General features: G+C 42.8%; 1 protein-coding gene and 1 non-coding gene across 2 annotated transcripts in view; one reads left to right on the plus strand and one right to left on the minus strand.

Annotated features, from left to right (window-relative positions):
* LOC129330316 (coagulation factor XIII B chain-like) overlaps positions 1-17,695 on the minus strand; it is a 74,998-nt gene that overhangs the window by 17,713 nt on the left and 39,590 nt on the right. The window contains exons 11-14 of the mRNA XM_054980348.1: positions 17,282-17,361; positions 13,250-13,432; positions 3,233-3,403; positions 587-775 (exon numbers count right to left, since the gene is read on the minus strand). Coding sequence (XP_054836323.1) covers positions 587-775; positions 3,233-3,403; positions 13,250-13,432; positions 17,282-17,361 — 623 coding nt within the window. The remainder of the gene's footprint in view (positions 1-586; positions 776-3,232; positions 3,404-13,249; positions 13,433-17,281; positions 17,362-17,695) is intronic.
* On the plus strand, positions 17,412-17,597 carry LOC129331505 (U2 spliceosomal RNA). Its single transcript, XR_008597164.1, has one exon. It is a non-coding gene; the product is annotated as a U2 spliceosomal RNA (small nuclear RNA).

Consider the following 17,695-nt stretch of genomic DNA (forward strand, 5'->3'; position numbering starts at 1 on the left):
ATAATACTCTACCCCAGTCAAGCCACGAAGGCTATTAGGAAATGGAGATGTAAACCAGAAACAACGAACTGAATGTGCCTCTGAATGCATAAGCGCCATTGCTTTCAACAGGATGTTTTTGTTTCATGTGCAGTCACTGATGTGCACATAAATCACATGTAAATGAGGCCGTGGGTCAGTGGTAGAGCTTCTGCTTTCCATGAAAAAACAACCACCTGACGTTCATCTATAGTAACTTGGCAGCTAGTCAGGAGGACAAGCATGTCATTCAACGACTTAATGCAATAATGTGAGCCTTGCAAAAACTGATACTTTCATCACATTTTGCTGTCCAAGCATTGCCTTTTCATTCAATGTGGGCAGATAGCAAGGAGAGGGGTGTGAAAGCCAATCTGTCTCACATGGAGGTGTGTCAGGTGTTCTGTTGAGTGAAGAAGCACTTTCATGAGGGCTGGAGTATCTAGGAGGATGTGAAGAGGGGAGGCCTGGTGACCACCACTGGCATTCAAATGGGAAAGTCAAAGAGTCCTTGAGGCTCTTAAATAATACAACATAAATTTATCAGGAGAACTACTAACACATTTACCAGAGATACAGGATGGCAAATTCATGAGCCCATCAATACATTTCGTAAATGAAGGTGCTGCAAGTACATATCCTTCCCTGCACAGGAAGTGCAGTGTCTGATTATTTTGAATCACAAGTGAACGTCTTCGGCCACCAGGCAAAAGGAGGTGTTTGGCTTCCAGCTGCTGTCTTGTAATACTACAAGGAGCTAAAAGAAAAAAGGGCACATTGTCACTCAAATTACTGTTTCTGCCTTTGAATCTGGTAGATTCTGGGCAGCCCAGCCATTCAAAACACTGGGGGGTGGGCTGGGGGAGAATAAGGAGTCATAATAAGTCTTATTGCGGCCATGCAATAATCCTGCTTATTTAGAAACATCATATTTTTTAACTGGAACTGAAAAATGGGGCACCAGTGGGGCACTACTAATGACAGAAATTGTAGCAGACTATTCAGTCAAAATGCCCAAACACATCATGTCAGTTTTATGATTCAGATGAAAAGTAACCATCATCTTTAGCATTTTATTTTATTATATCTGAGAAATACTTAAAGTCAATGTTTTTTGTATAGTCAATAAACATTTTACTTCATTTAAGAGAGATATGCAAAACCTCATTCTGTTACAGACAAATCTCCCAATGTGAACATTCCATTAATATTATCAGCAAACTCTGATTGGAGTTTATTCTTCCAGGCCTGGAAATGAACAGGGACTAGCCTCTTGTGTACTTCTGGGAATAAATAGCTTCTGTTTGTTCTGCAAATACTGCTCTTTGCCCACATGTTGCCAGATTACTGATTCCCTATTTTAAATCAATATCTTAACTAAGATTCATGTAATACTTTTGCCAAGTCTGGTTAACCCTTAGCAAGTCACATTTGAATGGCAATTTGCTTTTCATACACTATCTTTCTAGCCTGGTAAAGATAACCCTCCTCTAATGTTGATTCACTGTGCAGGGAGGGAAATGAGGCACAAGTGTTCTGGTCCCACCTCCTGCCTCACACTGTCGCCTGGTCATCTGCAGAGTGCAACCGCATAGAGGAAGTGGCTGCATGTATACTTGCTGATTTCAGAACGTTGCTGATTATGGGAAGAGGGGGTGTGTGACGTGACTTCCTTGGCATGATCACACTCTACTGGCAACCAGGAAGTTGTGTGGAGGCAGAGGGCGGGACCTGCACACTTGTGTCCACTCTCCCTTGTTACCCAAATGGACGTCTCCCTGTGAGTTGGGGGAATTAGCATACAAGGAGACACAGAGAGAGGGAGTAACTATGAGATCTCTCCACCTATATATACCAGGATTGTTCCCTTAGAGAACTCTCAAATAAACAGGTGGGTGTTTAACAGGAAAAGTTTTTTATTAATGGAGCAGTAAAAGAGCAATTGCACACAACACACACAAGGCTAACTAGGAAATCAGTGAGAAAATGGGAGAGAGATTCAGGGTAGGGTGATATTTACCAGTCTAGGAGAAAGAGGACATTCATAGAGTAGCCGCTTGAGTGACCAGCACTTCACAGCAGGAAGAAGAAGGCTCAGACACGTGTCTGAGGGTGTGCATGTGAATCCAAGAACACACACATATGGCTATGGCTGAGAGCAGCCCAGTTATAGTGTAAAACATACCCCAGGGCAGAATTATGTCTTCTCTCCTAAAAACAATATTTAATGGTTGTCTCCGGAGGTGAAATAAACTGGGAAAGGCTTGATTGTGACTATCTGGGAGGAACTATAGGTGAGAAAAGTGCTTGATGACCAGTGAATGCCAGACTGGAAGGACTCAGGTCCCTGAATAGCCCAGATTGGGAAGGTGAGTGAGGGAAAGTCAGAGGGGGGTGTATGAGATTAACTCAGGAACTCTTGGAAGACCTCTTTTGTCTTTTCTTGCACATCTCCGGGGTTGGAGGGGCAGCTAGTCAATCTAACACACCTTCTGGTAATTTTCGGCTGGGGTTGGCGTCTGTTCTGCCTAGCCAGGCAGTGTTCTGTGCTTACAGTACATAAGGAAAAGGGGCTTATGATATTTCATATCCATAAGGTGCCCTTTCAGTGTAAGAAAGGGCTCTGACTGCTAACACCCTCACCCATGCAATGAGTCAATATGGCAGGCATCTGTACCGAGCTTCTGTGTCAAGGGACTTTTGAAAAAGAACAGCGATGTCAAACAATACAAATCCAACAGTAGCAATTACTGTGCTTGGTCAGAAGACATGTACACCCTGTGTGAATATGGCCCATTCCCAGATGGAGCCCAAAATTACACTAATATGCACTGGTATATGAAAGTGACCTCCCCTCCACTACCCCTCATCCTGTATATAAGAAGCCACTGCAAAATGACCCACAATTTAGTAATATGTCATGTATTTAAGATAAAAATTGAAACAGCTTGAGATGGATTATAATATTTGCTGGGCTCTCTCCTCCATTAATCATAAATTCTTGTATATTTGTATAGAAGAGTTTAAATGTTTCATATCTTCTACCAAGGCTCTAGAGCCTTATATGTAGGTAAGAATTCTTGTTGTGTTAAAACTGTAAGTTGAGTTGGTAACCATAACTTTCATATATTGCTGAGAAACTTTCAGAAGCAATCCTAAACAATCCTGTTCCAATACTGGGCTTGTAAAAAGCAAATAGAACATGTCCTCTTACCCAAACATTTTGGTAGAGATGTCCATTTAGGTCCGTTGCATGTTATCCATTCAGGCCCTTCCAAGGTATATCCAAGGTTACATCTGTATTGTACTCTATCACCTTTCCAATACATAGCCCTTTCGTCACTTACCATCTCTCCAAAATCAACTTCAGGTGGTTCTTCACAAACTAGAATGATATTCAGCAAACTCATCATCAACTTTGGTTAATTCTTTTTCTGGATTATTTTTCATCTTTGAAAGCTGCTCACATTTTGCAAAAATTTTATTCTTTCAATGATATTCTTGGTTACTTTGTGCAAATGTATTTTTATCTTGTATACCTAACTTTGTTTCCCTTGCCAGTTATTAAAGAAGCCAATGATTTTGTTCCTAAGCTGACTGTTCTTAGGTTCCACTATTTAATGGACCAAAACACAAAACTGAAATCCTTTCTATCACAAATTTTAATTTTGCAGCATTTAACTCTACCTATAACGAAAAATATCCATTTCCTTGGCTTAAATATTTCCTTTAACTTACCATTTTGACAATTACAACATGTCCATAGGAGCAATGGAAGAATATATTTCACCCAAATCATTTCAGTACGTCAAGCAATTTACAGATTTACTGTAATACACTCGTTCTTTCTAGCTAGTAACTGCTTTAAAGAGCAACACAGCCAAGATATTTCCCCTCCTGTGGTGCCATCTATGAACTTTAATCCCAGTTGCTCACTGCTACATTTGAGACATACCTTCTTTGATTGGTGTAGCGCCAATCAGAAGCATGAAATAAGGCAGACAAATTTCTCAATCTAAACAATACTGTTACCGGAAAGGTCATTGAACTTAGTGTTATAATGCTGACGGCAGGGCTGTTCAAAATGAAAACAAAATTTTCTTCTTTTCGAGAAAACGTAAGTATTTTCAACCACTTTTACATGAATTACATCCAACTAGTGACTACCCTCTTAGCTGTGGGACGTTGGTGTGACACACACAGTGTTGTTTCTCCTCAAAGTAAAACAAAAGGAACTTGAAACGAAAGGGACCTCGTTTGCTAAAAGGATTGTATGTGAACATGGAAAATGACAGTCCCAATTTCTTAAATTTTTAATTTTCTCAAAAATAAGATCAACAAAGAAACATATTAACAGAAAAACCCATATCATTATTTCATGTATAAACAAACAGAACTAGTCGTGTTATTTATTTATTTTCAATTTTTATTTCGCCCTCCACACATTTCCAGCAGGCTCAGGGCGGATTACAGATACATAGAGGTTAAAATATATAAAACAGTTATTATAAATTAGCAACCATAAAAACATCCAAATTTACATAGTTTAAAATACATATATAAACATCACCATAACAGCATAAAATTCCACTGACCAGATTTAAATCATCGTCAGAGCATCTTTTCAGTTAAAGATTTTTAAATGGAGGTATTGGTGGTGGGGAGGGCCCAATCCATCATCAACTGGCCAGGGGGGCTCTGCCTAGCACCACCCATATGCCTGGCTGAACAGCTCCGTCTTGCAGGCCCGGCAAAAAGATAACAAATCTTGCCGGGCCTTAGTCTCATTAGACAGAGTGTTCCACCAGGCTGGGGCCAGGACTGAAAAGGCCCTGGCCCTGGTTGATGCCAGGTGAGCCTCCCTGGGGCCAGGGACCTTTAGCAGATGTTTCTCACTGGAGCAGAGAGTCCTCTGGGGTTCATATGGGGAGAGGCGGTCCCACAGATACACCGGTCCCAGTCCACATAGGGCTTTATAGGTTAATACCAAAACCTTGAACCTGATTCTGTACTCCACCAGTAGCCAGTGCAGCTGATGCAGTGCCGGCATTATATGCTCACGCATCGGCAATCCTGTGATGACCCACGCCACCGCATTCTGCACCACCTGTACCCGCCGAATCAGGTTCAAGGGAAGCCCTGTGCAGAGCACGTTACAGTAGTCTAACCTAGGGGTGACTGTTGCCTGGACCACTGTAGTCAAGTCACGGGACAAAAGATAGGGGACAAGCTGCCTGGCCTGTGGAAGATAGAAAAACAAGGACCTGGCAACCACCGTGATCTGGGCCTCCATTGTCAAGGAGGCATCCAAGATCACCCCCAGGGTCCTGACTCTCGGGGCCGGCATAAGCACCGCCCCATTGAGTGCAGGAAGCCAGGGTCCCGAATCCACGTTTCCACGACTCAAGTACAGGATCTCTGTCCTCGCAGGGTTTAACTTCAACCGACTTTGTCTCAACCATCCAGCCACGGCTTCAAAAGCATGCTCCAGGACATCTGGGGCAGATCCAGGCTGTCCATCCATCAAGGTGTCATCCGCATATTGGTGGCACCCAAGCCTGAAACTCCACAGCAACTGGGCAAGGGGGCGCATATAGATGTTAAACAGTAGCAGGAAAAGTATCGCCCCCTGCGGCACACCACATACTACTGGCCGACAGGACAATAACTTATCCCCTAGCGTCATCCTCTGTCCCTGACCGTGAAGAAAGAAGACAAGCCACTGTAGTGTTGTTCCCTGAATTCCCACATTGGCGAGGCAGTGGGTCAAAAGATCATAATCGACTGTATCGAACGCCGCTGAAAGGTCTAATAAAATCAGCAGCGCTGATTCACCTCAATCCAGGTGTCTGCAGAGATTGTCTGTGAAGGTGACCAGCAATGTCTCCACCCCGTATCCCGAGCGAAACCCAGACTGGGAGGAATCTAGGGCCAAGGTCTCCTTCAGGAAATTCTGCAGTTGGTTCTCTGCCGCCCACTCAATCACCTTACCCAGAAACAGGAGGTTCGAGACCAGGTGGTAACTAAGCAGGTTGGCTGGATCCAACGATGGTTTCTTTAAAAGAGGCCTCACCACAGCCCCCTTAAGTGCTCTGGGAAAAACTCCAGAGCCCAGGGACAAGTTGACAATGGCCTCCAAGGAATCTCGTAATCCGTCAACACTGGCTTTCACCAGCCATGATGGACACGGGTCCAGGAGACATGTGGTAGGCCTCATTCCCCGCAGAATCCTGTCCACCTCTTCCCCAGAAAGGGGGCTGAAGTGATCAAATATCACCCCCAGAGATGGCCAAGGGGCCTCTAGTTCACATACTGTGTCAACTGTGGCCGGTAAATCATGGTGGAGAGATAAGATTTTATCAGCAAAAAAGCTCGTAAAAACCTCACAGCTTATGGCTGAATTCAAATTTTTGTGGTTTCTACCTGGAAGGGAGACCAATGAACAAACCACATTAAATAGTTTAGCCGGGCACGAGCTAGCTGATGCAATGGAGGCTGCATAAAATTCCTTCTTTGCATCCTTCACTACCATATTGTAAGATTTCATAAGCAATCTATAAGATGTTCTTGTTTCCTTGTCACGGGATTGCTGCCACACGTCCTCAAGTTGTCTTAGTTCCCACTTTTGTTGCCTTAGCTCCTCTGTATACCAGGGGGCTCAGTGATTACAGGGGCGAAGAGGACAACGGGGAGTGATTTCATTGATGGCTACAGACAGCTGGCCCTGCCAGTCCTCTACCAGCTCATCCAATGAACCGCCGTGGAGCATTGGTTCCCACAGAGCATTCTGGAAACCGATTGGATCCATAAGTCTCCACGGGCGAGCACAAATTTGCCATTTAATGAAAATAAACCCAGATTCATCTGGACTGAATTGAGACATTGGCTTCTTGTCTCATTACCCGTGCTAATTTCTCCACACCACCCCGCCTCTGCATACCCCACCCTTGTTAATCATGCCTGCCATTTAATGAAAAACACAAGCTCTGTCATTTAGAAAAATAAGCCCCAATCCATCTGGACTGAATTGAGACATTGGCTTCCTGTCTCATTAACAGTGCTAATTTCTCCACACCACACCACCTCCGCATACTCCACCCTAGTCAATCACGCCTGCCATTGTCATTCACCAGCTATTATCATTCAGCTTCCGCAATCACTCCATTCTCCAAGATATAATGACAGATGAACTCACATTCTAGCTGTATCTGAAGTAATAAGCTGTGGTGCACGAAAGCTCATACCCTGCCACAAATTTTGTTAGTCTTATAGGTGCTACTGGACTTGCTCTTTTCTACTAGTCCAGATCAATTTCGCTGAAATCCCGCTGTTGGGAGAACTTCAAGGAAACTTCAAGGATGCTGGATGCCAGCATCTTGTAAAGGTGCAAGGATCCATTAATATGCAGAAAATATTAAGAGAGAATGTTTGTCAATGGTAAACTGCGTCAATAGTGTTCATATTGGGTAATTTGCCTTTGACTGAGATTGAAACTAGCCTTGGATGTTCTAGAATTGCCAGATTTCAACCAGAGATGGTATCTGACTCTTTGAATGCTCTCCCATACCATAAGAAGGCAGCTGCAACCTCTGTCCCCTAGTTAACATGGTCCTCTTCATCCATCATTTTCTCCCATCTCCTATGACATGCAATTCTGTCATACAAAGGGTGGAATAGCAGGACTGGTGAAAAGAATCTTGAATGTTTAGAGATTTTAGTAAATGAACAGAGAAGATGTGCACAAATTTCCTGCTTGTTTATAGAAATATTTATGATCTGTTTTGTACTGAGCAGGATAGTCCTGGATTGGGCATTGTATAAAATTAGTGCTCTATGGTTTTAACAAATTTATGGTCATCTCAGTTGCCATAGAGGGCAAACAAGCAAGCTATAAAGGCCACAACATCGGCTTAATTTTGCGCCCCCCCCCCATTCAAAGGTTTTTTCTTTAATGCCGCCAAGTTGCAGCCAACTTATGGCGATCACATAGAGTTTTCAAGAGACACATACAGAGATGGTTTGCCGTTGCCTGCTTCTGCATAGGAACCCTATAATGGTGATCTCTCATCCAAGTACCAGCCCAGGCTGCCCCTGCTTAAGCTTCCAAGAGCTGATGAGACTGGGCTACCCTGGGCTAGCCAGATCACGGCATTCAGAGCCATACAGCATCTGAATATGGAGGTTCTCTGTATTCACCATGGTTTGGAATCACTAATGGACCTATCTGCCATGAATCTGTGTAATCCCTGTCCAATCTGGAGTTTGATCTCCTAAACCCAACCTTTCCTCTTTACCCTATGCTGGATTTCAATAAATGATAGGATCAAATTTATGAAGTTAAGAATAAAATGATGCTGTGAAAAGATTTATCAACATTATGGTAGAAAATCCCATTGTGTTTTGGACTTCTTGGGGTTCAGCCCAAGATTAAGACAAACTGTTAATTCTATACATGTGCATCCTCTGGCAAATAATTATGTGAAACTTGGATGTGCTACCACAGAGAGCATGGCTACTATTTTTCTCCTAGGTGAGAGTAGCTGAATGGTACACCTAATTGTAGAGGCATGGCATTATTCTGTAGAGGCTGGTATATAGGACATAAACTCCTTTCGTTCAAATCCATGTTTGGCCATAATCTTTAGTCAATAATTTACACTCAGATGGCTTTGAGTGCTGTTGTGAGGATAAAATTGGGGGGAACCCAATATACACTGCTCTGTGAGGGCTAAAGGAAAGAAGAACACAAAATAACTGGCAGTGTCTTTGTCATATTCTCTTTTTAAACAGGTGTTTAAAAACATCTTTCTATAGATCCAATAGAGGACTGTGCATGCAAGGAAGCAGGTTTCCTCAGAATAAAAAAAACACAGGATGTCATCATTAGGGTAACCCAAGACATAGCTTTATTAAAGGTCTGATGTGCAATTGAAGTACTAACCCATGTAATGGTTTCCTCCCCATTCCCCAGTTCAGATAAACAGAGAATTTAGGAATTATCTTCTGCTGTTTCTCTCAGTTTGGTGACCTCCACTCTTGCTCCGATTTCAGAACTTTCCATTCCTTATACACTTTAAGGAGTGCCAATGGGACCTAGCAGCCTTACCAATCCCCCTTTAAAGCCTGTATGCCTTTGTTTTCAACACAGCTGCAGATCTATTCCTGGTCCCTGCTAGCCAATGAGTTTTAAGATGTTGGTTTAAGTCTCACCTGTCCAGTGCTGCAAGAGAGGTACAAAGGCATACCTGATTACTGGCAATGGATGATCTTTGTTTATACCTAGATCCTTTACTCTGTATTACTCTCAATCCATTTTAAAAGTAAATAAACAGACATCATAAGTTCCTTACAAAGTTTTATTTAAATTTTCAGTGAATGCTTGCATTTTTTTCGTATGTTGCCTAACATATGCTGTTTCAAATTATATCGAAGAAGAAATGCTTTTGCGTACAAAAAACCAATAATGCATATGTAATGCAAAGGAAAAATTACAAAAATACATATAAGGGCTTGCAGATATGGACATTGGTTCAGTTTACAAGGTGCAGAAGAAATTTTACCTATTGAAGTCATCTCTCCAGGATGCAACTGCAATGGGAATAAAGCAAATATGGCATGTTAAACCTTTATGAAGCATTCTAGTACTAATGAAGCCATTGTATGCAAGTTTCATCAGCAGTAAATTCTACTGTTTTCTATTTATATTCAATAGGATTCACTCTTAGATAAGAGAGAGGTTTTGTTTTCTTCAGACAAGGAAGTTTATATGGAAGGGGGGAGGGTAAAGTTCCAGCTTTCTGTTCCGAAACAGAGCTGCTGAACCTGCTATCACTAGAGATGGGCACGGTCCGCATAACGGACCTAATTTCATCACGAACTTACCCAGTTCGTCCTTCATGAACACGTGGCCCGTGGGCGCGTGTTTTTCTCATGAAACCGCCGAACATTGGGGCTTTCTGTCCGTGTGTCCGTTGGCCCATCATGCCAGGATTCCAGCTCAAACAATTTCCTCGGCAGCGGTGTGGAGCCACCTTCCCCGTTTGGAACACACCAATCTTAGCCCAGAAAACCTTGATTGGCAGCTCTGTCAGCCAAACAGAGATCACCAGCCTTTCTGCATAAAAGACAAAGCGCCCGAAGCTCCGCTCTGCTTTGTTGGCGCGGGGACACGACTTAGCTTAGCAACTGCTTGCTGTGGGGAAGGGGTTTTTTTTTTGTGAGAGCGCGGCTTGTGCCTTGGGGCTTTGGGGCTTCAGTTGCAAGAGAGCTTACTCTTTTCTCCATTCCTGTTTAATTTTTTTCTCCTTTCTATTCTAGTTTTCTCGAGAACACTTTCCAAAAAATCCTTTTACCGCACTATTGGGTTACTCTGATTTCTTTCTGTGTTTTGAGTCCTTGGGTTCTTCTTGGACTTAATCCCCCCTCCCCCCAAAAAATCTCTTCCTTTTTTCTGTGTTGCCGGTGGGTTCTATCTGATGCCAATCCACGCACAGACCCACAGTGGGTGCAAGGCAGCTTTGGGCGTTGTCTGCCTGAGTTCTTGCCTTCTTTCCCCCATGTTCTTTCTTGTCTGCTGATGAGATGCAAGCGGAGGGAGAGTGCTATTAGGCTCTGTGAAACACCCACTCTCTGATGACCGGCAGCAGGTTTTGGGGGGCTCTGTCTGCTTCACTTCTTTCTAAGCCTTTTTCACTCCTTAAATAGTGGGTGACTTGGGGGGATATTTCCAGCCTGGCTTTTGAGGTGCAGGGGAAAGACTGCTACTGACCTCTGTGAAACACCCACCCTAGGACCACTGGCAGCATGTTTTGGGGGGCTCTGTCTGCTTCACTTCTTTCTAAGGCTTTTTCACTCCCTAAATAGTGGGTGACTTGGGGGGATATTTCCAGTCTGGCTTTTGAGGTGCAAGGGAAAGACTGCTACTGGCCTCTGTGAAACACCAACACTAGGACCACTGGCAGCAGGTTTTTGGGGGCTCTGTCTGCTTCACTTCTTTCAAAGCCTTTTCACTCCCTAAATAGTGGGTGACTTGGGGGGATATTTCCAGCCTGGCTTTTGAGGTGCAGGGGAAAGACTGTTACTGGCCTCTGTGAAACACCCACCCTAGAACCACTGGCAGCACGTTTTGGGGGGCTCTGTCTGCTTCACTTCTTTCTATGCCTTTTTCACTCCTTAAATAGTGGGTGACTTGGGGGATATTTCCAGCCTGGCTTTTGAGGTGCAGGGGGAAGACTGCTACTGGCCTCTGTGAAACACCCACCCTAGAACCACTGGCAGCATGTTTTGGGGGGCTCTGTCTGCTTCACTTCTTTCTAAGCCTTTTTCACTCCCTAAATAGTGGATTTGTATCTGTATATTGACGAAACAGTGTAAGGCACATGATGACTGAGCTTTACAAACATATATTATCCTCCTCCCGACAACAAGCCCTTTCCCTGGCACCTTCTAAGTACCTCTTCATTTTCTTGATATGATTTGTATGCTGACAAAACAGTCTAAGGCACATGATGAGCTTCCTTGATGGACTGCATCACGTTCGGTGAAGTGGGTTTTGTCGGCGACCATCCTGCTCTTGCGAGCGCAAGGGCCCCTCTGAGGGTTAATCCCCAAAGTCCAGTGAGAAGTAGGACAGTGGCCCAGGTCAGCTTGCTTGATAGCAAGCAAGCTGACACACCACGTCACTAAGGTGGGACTCGTTGTCCACTGCCCAAAGAGGCTCCCTCTGAACAGGGTAACATATGTTTCCTTCCCTCAAGGTGTGGAAGACATCCTTTCCATCCCTCCCGTGCCTTCCATTCCAGCAAGGGGCCTTTGAATTGCTACATGATCCTGTTGCGAAGTTGGCTTTCACTCAAGTACATCCATTCATTTCCCATCATGGAGAGTTGGTCTCCCCGCCCCCGGGGAGGGCATCTCTTGTTGATGCAGCCCCATGTAGTTGGATTTTGTGGGCAGCCACCTCTCCTGGACAGGAACACAAGTCTCTCTCCTTCCCCCAAGGGTGGGTAAGGGTCAGTCAGAATAGGGGAGGGGAAGTTGTTGTTTGTCTCTTTGGAAAAGTGATAATCGAGGAGCGTTACATGAGAACCTTTGGTGGGGAAAGTTGACTGAAGTGAAAATCTGTGGGAAAACCAAGGCCTTTTCTGACTCGAACCGGTTCTCGAACTGGTTCTCGAACCGGGCCTGGTCCGTTAAAAGTTCATGGACCGTGGTCCATGGAAGCCCACAAACCCCGAACCGGCGGTCCATAGGCAAATGTTGGTCCGTGCCCATCTCTAGCTATCACCATTCCCCTCCTTCTTTAATGTCAGAGTCAGGGAAACTGCTTAAGGACAATATTGTTCCTCTTATACTAAGAGAGAAGTTTCACGTTTCATTTTAAAGCAGCAAAACTTCATTGTGGCACACATTTTGATAGTGATGCCAGGGGCCCCCCTATGGCAGAAGACCTCCCAGCAATACCTCCCCCCACAGTTACCCTCCAGAACTTCAAACACTGGGGGAAGGAAAATCAGGAAAAAATAGGGTGGTGTCATGATGTTAGGAGGACACTCTAGGATCTGCCAAAAACTCTGTGGTTTAACCATATCGTTTTTGGAAATTTTAAAGCATCCTTCCCATGTCATGTTATCACTTCCATTTTTCACTGAAAGTGACATTGTGTACTAACATGATGCCAGTATGTCCATCCCTGTCCCCAAATCTCCTGGCAATCGTAGACATATATCTTAGTGAATTGTCCTCTCCTGGTTTTTCCCACTTACTAAAAGACAAGCACTGCCTCCTCATTGGAGCTTTGGTGGCCATCAAATTTATCTATCTGAAAGAGTCTCTGATTGGTCAGCTCCCCATCCTCCTTCCTTGGAAGAAGAAAAATTGACCGGCCTGGGCAATGGATTATTATGGAACTATTAACCAATCAGGAACTCAGAGAGTACCTTAAGGACAGCTACCTCCCCCCTCCCCCCCACAATGTGGATGTGTCTGATTTAAAGGGAGAAATAGTCCCTGTCTGTGTCAAGAGGAACTTGCTTGCAGTGATGAGTTAAACAAAGACAAGACACAGACTGACTATGCTAACACCCTGTGAATCCTTGACTGTTTCCTAAGGACAGTAAGGTGGTGGCAGGCAGGAGTGAGTTGTTGGTGACTTGCTTAAGGTAGAACCAGATAGGTTGCATCCAACTTCTCAGATATATCCCTGAAATAATAAGATACACAAGGAGCTTACCTGTGACAGCACATCTTGGCATGGGTGACCAGCCATTTTTTGTACATTTGGCTCTTGCTTCCTGTTGCTCAGGATGATATCCTGCATCACACTGAAATGACATATCATCACCCTCTATGAAGGCACTCTTAGAGGTATAAATTACATGACCATGCGGTAGTTGTTTAGGTGGAATGCATTGTTCTAAAAATCAAATAAATAAATACTTATGAGTAAAAAAGGGGGTCAAGATGATAAACAAATTATTCACAAGCTACAGTTCAGTTCGAATGAATACACAATGCAAAATTCAATCCCACCATTCAGCAAGGACAATCCATATACAAAGCTGGACCTTCACACCTCAAATATTCCTCCATCCAGCTCTCAAAGGAGCACTACCAGATAGACGGGTGGTGCTGTCAGCTTTGATTGTGTTGATCACATGTTCGAATTTTTAAGGGCACTGAATCCAGGCGCTGCCCCTCCATGTCTGATCAGCATTGACACAACAGCACCACTTAGCTCGTATGTGGAGATCCTCACAACCACCAATTAGCTCTTTTGTGGTACGTTAAAGGAGAGTGTGATGAAGTAGGTAGCATGCTAGACGTTTCCTGGAGAGGTGCAAGTTCCACTGCCTATTTATTTAAACATTCAAACCCCAGTTTTCTCCAACTCTGAGGACTCAAAATGGCTTACAAAATAAGGTACACAGATGTATAATATAAAGAAAGACACATGAGACAACATGTCCCCAGTAAGGGGTGATGTGATAAGCCATAAGGTGATCCCAGACCAGCCAACCAGGCTGGTCAACTACAACCACAAGGCCAATCTGCACAGTGTGCACAGGGTAACAGCCAAGGGCCAAAAGCCCTTTGGCTCTTCTTTTCATTTTGGCCAAGTCCAAGGAGGAAAAAGGGAGGAGCAGGTGCTCAGAACTGGCCTTATTCATCTGGCTCAAATGTTTCCAGTTCCCACTCCTCTTCCTGCTCAGATCATTTTAAAAAACCAAACAAATGAAATGAAGATTTGCCTGAAAAATATGTGAGCAATGCCTGCTGATTGCCCACATATTTTTCAAGCATTTCTTCACTTCATTTTATCTTCCTTTCATTTTTTTAAAAAAACAAAAGAACTGAGATTCTGTGGATGTTGAATGCTGTGCCCTGAACAACATTTCCCCCCCTTCATGTATACCTGTAGATCCATGGCACGTGTACAGCCTTGATAGAACTTGTACAGCACATGGAATGCTCACAAATTTTGTCAAACAAAATGCAAAGGGAATAGCAGAGGTATGTGATGCTGCTAACCAATGTGCCATTGCTCCACCATTCCCTTCTAGATAAAAGAAAAATGTGTAAAGGGGTGGGAAAATGTGCACTTACTAAAGCATTGTGGTTCTGGATCTCAGCCAAGTTTGGTGCAAGTAACTCTATACCACTGCTTTCTATTTTCTGGCAGAAAGCCATGATAGCATCAGAAATCTATTGTTTGCCCCTCCTTTTTGGGGAAGTATTCCTCCCTGTAGTATATATCAGACCAAGACAGTACTCCATTTTCTATACTGGGATAGAAACAGCTCTTTGCTTTGGCAGAGAAGAGAGAAGATGTTAAGGCAAAAGGTCAAGACACATAACACACATGCACACGCACACACACACACGTGTCTCTGTGTGTATCTATATAAATTCATTTCTAAAGTTCTCACATTAATTTCTGTGACTTCCAAGCAGGAAGGTTTAGGATTGCAACCTCAAGGCTGAATCCAATGTTAAGACTTTCACATGGTGACTATCAAAGTGGCTGCAGTGCTTGGAGGTTGTTTTTCCATAATTTTTTAGCTAGCCGTATGAAGATGTCTCCCATGATTGCATCAGTGGGTGCAGGCTCCATGCAACTGCATCACATAAAAAGCAGTTTCCAGTGCATGAAGTCTAAGTCTTAATTCAGTCCAGGGTTTACAAGGAGGAACCCACTGAAAGAATGTCATGGTTTGCCCATGTTTTACTAACTTTTTTGGTACCCCCCTCGTGGTGATATGGACAATATTTCCATGATCACTCATAATTTAGGGTTACATGTAAAAAGTAATAAATAGACCAGGCTTTCCTAGTATATGCACCCATGAATTGCACAGAGTCTTGACATGACATATTTCTTGGATTATCCAAATAAATGGATGGCAATGTAGTTGTACATCCTACCCTTCAATATTCTCCCTGTGCAGAATGCAATGGTATATAGTGTTAGAAAGTCCAAGCTAACTATCCACAGAAAAGTGGTCCTGATTATTTTGTGTGTGGGCTATTATCTCTCCCTTCTATTTGCAATGAAGGCAGATTAATTTACCTAAATTATGCATTGCACTGATGTTCCTAACCGTTTAGTGGTAAAACACAAAACAGCAACTGTATGCATTTAATTGTGTACAATTCATCTTGAATTAGCATATAGAAAGGCTAATGTGCCATAGTGCTGACTATTTAGATCTACTACTATTTTCTTGCCTGGGATATTTATTTACTTCATTTATATATATCCAACAATACTTCTATCAGGGTTGGCGATGTGCTATCATGTGCTTTTAATAACTGTTATTTCTCTCACTTATGGAGTGTTATAACTGAGGCTAAACAAAATTTTTATTTTGCCAGGCATTTTAATCAGTGTTGTTATACCTCTTACTGGGTTTAAATTCACTGACATTTTAAGTTTTTTTATGATTTTTCATTGAGATACTTTTGGCTGAATACTTCTTTTTGAGCTGCTGTATGTTTTATGCTGCTGAGTTTTTTATTCATGGGTTTTATCAAACCGTCTATTGGATTATTTTGTGTTTAATACTGGAAATCATCTCAGGTGTTTTTAATCAAAAAGAACAGATTCATATCACTGTTTCGTATATTCAAACCAAAATAAACCCTTTACTTCTCAGACCTATTTCTGTCTATGAAAGTCGGCCTCATATCTTCAGAAGGTCCCTATGAACAATGGAGAAGTGTTCATCCATCCTATTGGTGCCAGCTGATAATACTAGTCATAACAATGCTCCTCACTGACATCATATTGTCTTTGGCGACAGCCCATACAATGTCAAAGTCTACCTATTTTTCACACTTCCATCCTGCCCCTCCTTCAATCTCCTCAGCTACTGAGACATGTTTTACTCAAAAAGTTTCCACACACACACAATGAAACAATGATTAAACCTAGCAAAAGAAAAAGTGGCAGGAAGCAGTCAAAAATACAAAACTATCTACATCCATTAAGCTTTGATAGCAAAAAGAATACTACAACTGTTGTAGTACAACATAAAAGTTACTCACGTATACACTTTGGAGATGGTAACCAACCATACTTGGTGCATTTAGAAGTTGTAGCATTGCTTTCAGGTTCATATCCTGGGTTACGATATATTTGGATAATGTCCTCAAATCTGTATTGACTCTGTACAGGATGGAAGTTACCATTGCCTATGCTGGGGGCACTGCATATCACTTGCAATAAGGTACAGAAAAGGAGTTGTGGTTAATAACAGCAAAGGTATTCCTTGCTTACCTATATTTACAATATCACCATGCGATTACAAGATTTTCAAGAACACATGTTCTAGTTTGAACAATCAACAGTGGTTGCCATCCTCTTACATATACTTAGACCAAACTACTACTACTACAATTCATATTCCAGCATTTCCTTCTTTTATGAAAAACTGGGCTGCCAATTTGATTGTCAGGGGGGTAGTTGTGTTTCCTGCACTGTGCAGAGGGTTGGACTAGATGACCCTGGAGGTCCCTTCCAACCTTATGATTCGATGATTGAAACAGTAGTGCTGAAGAAGAGAGTGCTTAGCCCTTTCTTCCCAGCATAGTTTTCTCAAAATTGTTCCCTGGGGCCAATTTTTATTTATTTTAAAAGTTTTCTTTATTTTGTAAGAATTTTATGTTTTGATGTTTTATGTCTGAAATTTGTGTTCAGTTTGAGGGTACTGTTTTGGACGTGTTGTGCTGGTCTTTGACTGTATTAATAAATTGATTGACTTACTGATCCTCTGTGCAGGGGGAGAGGGATATAGGTTTTCCACTGAAGGACAAACAGTAGCCTGGGAGGATGGCAATTCTGAACTGAAAACATAACAGGGACAGGTTAAGCAACCTTTTCCCTGTTTCACAGCACTGCCTTTCCATTTGAATAGACCATATATAGTAGTAATATCTGTTCTTATCAGTTTAATATCTGATGCGTCTTCTAGTTGAGGACTGTCTATTAAATGGGTTTTTGGAACTGGATTAAAATTTAGGGGAAGCTGCCTTAATATAAATCCGATGTCCAGTTCAGATCTAACTGGGATTGTCTTTCTAGGATCATGTGCAGAGAAAGATAATCTCCAAAGTGTGTTACCCTGAAATCCTTTAACTGGAGATACCAAGAGCTGAACCTGGGACCATCTGAACACAT

The sequence above is a fragment of the Eublepharis macularius genome, chromosome 5, assembly GCF_028583425.1.
Source record: "Eublepharis macularius isolate TG4126 chromosome 5, MPM_Emac_v1.0, whole genome shotgun sequence".
Classification (NCBI taxonomy): domain Eukaryota; kingdom Metazoa; phylum Chordata; class Lepidosauria; order Squamata; family Eublepharidae; genus Eublepharis; species Eublepharis macularius.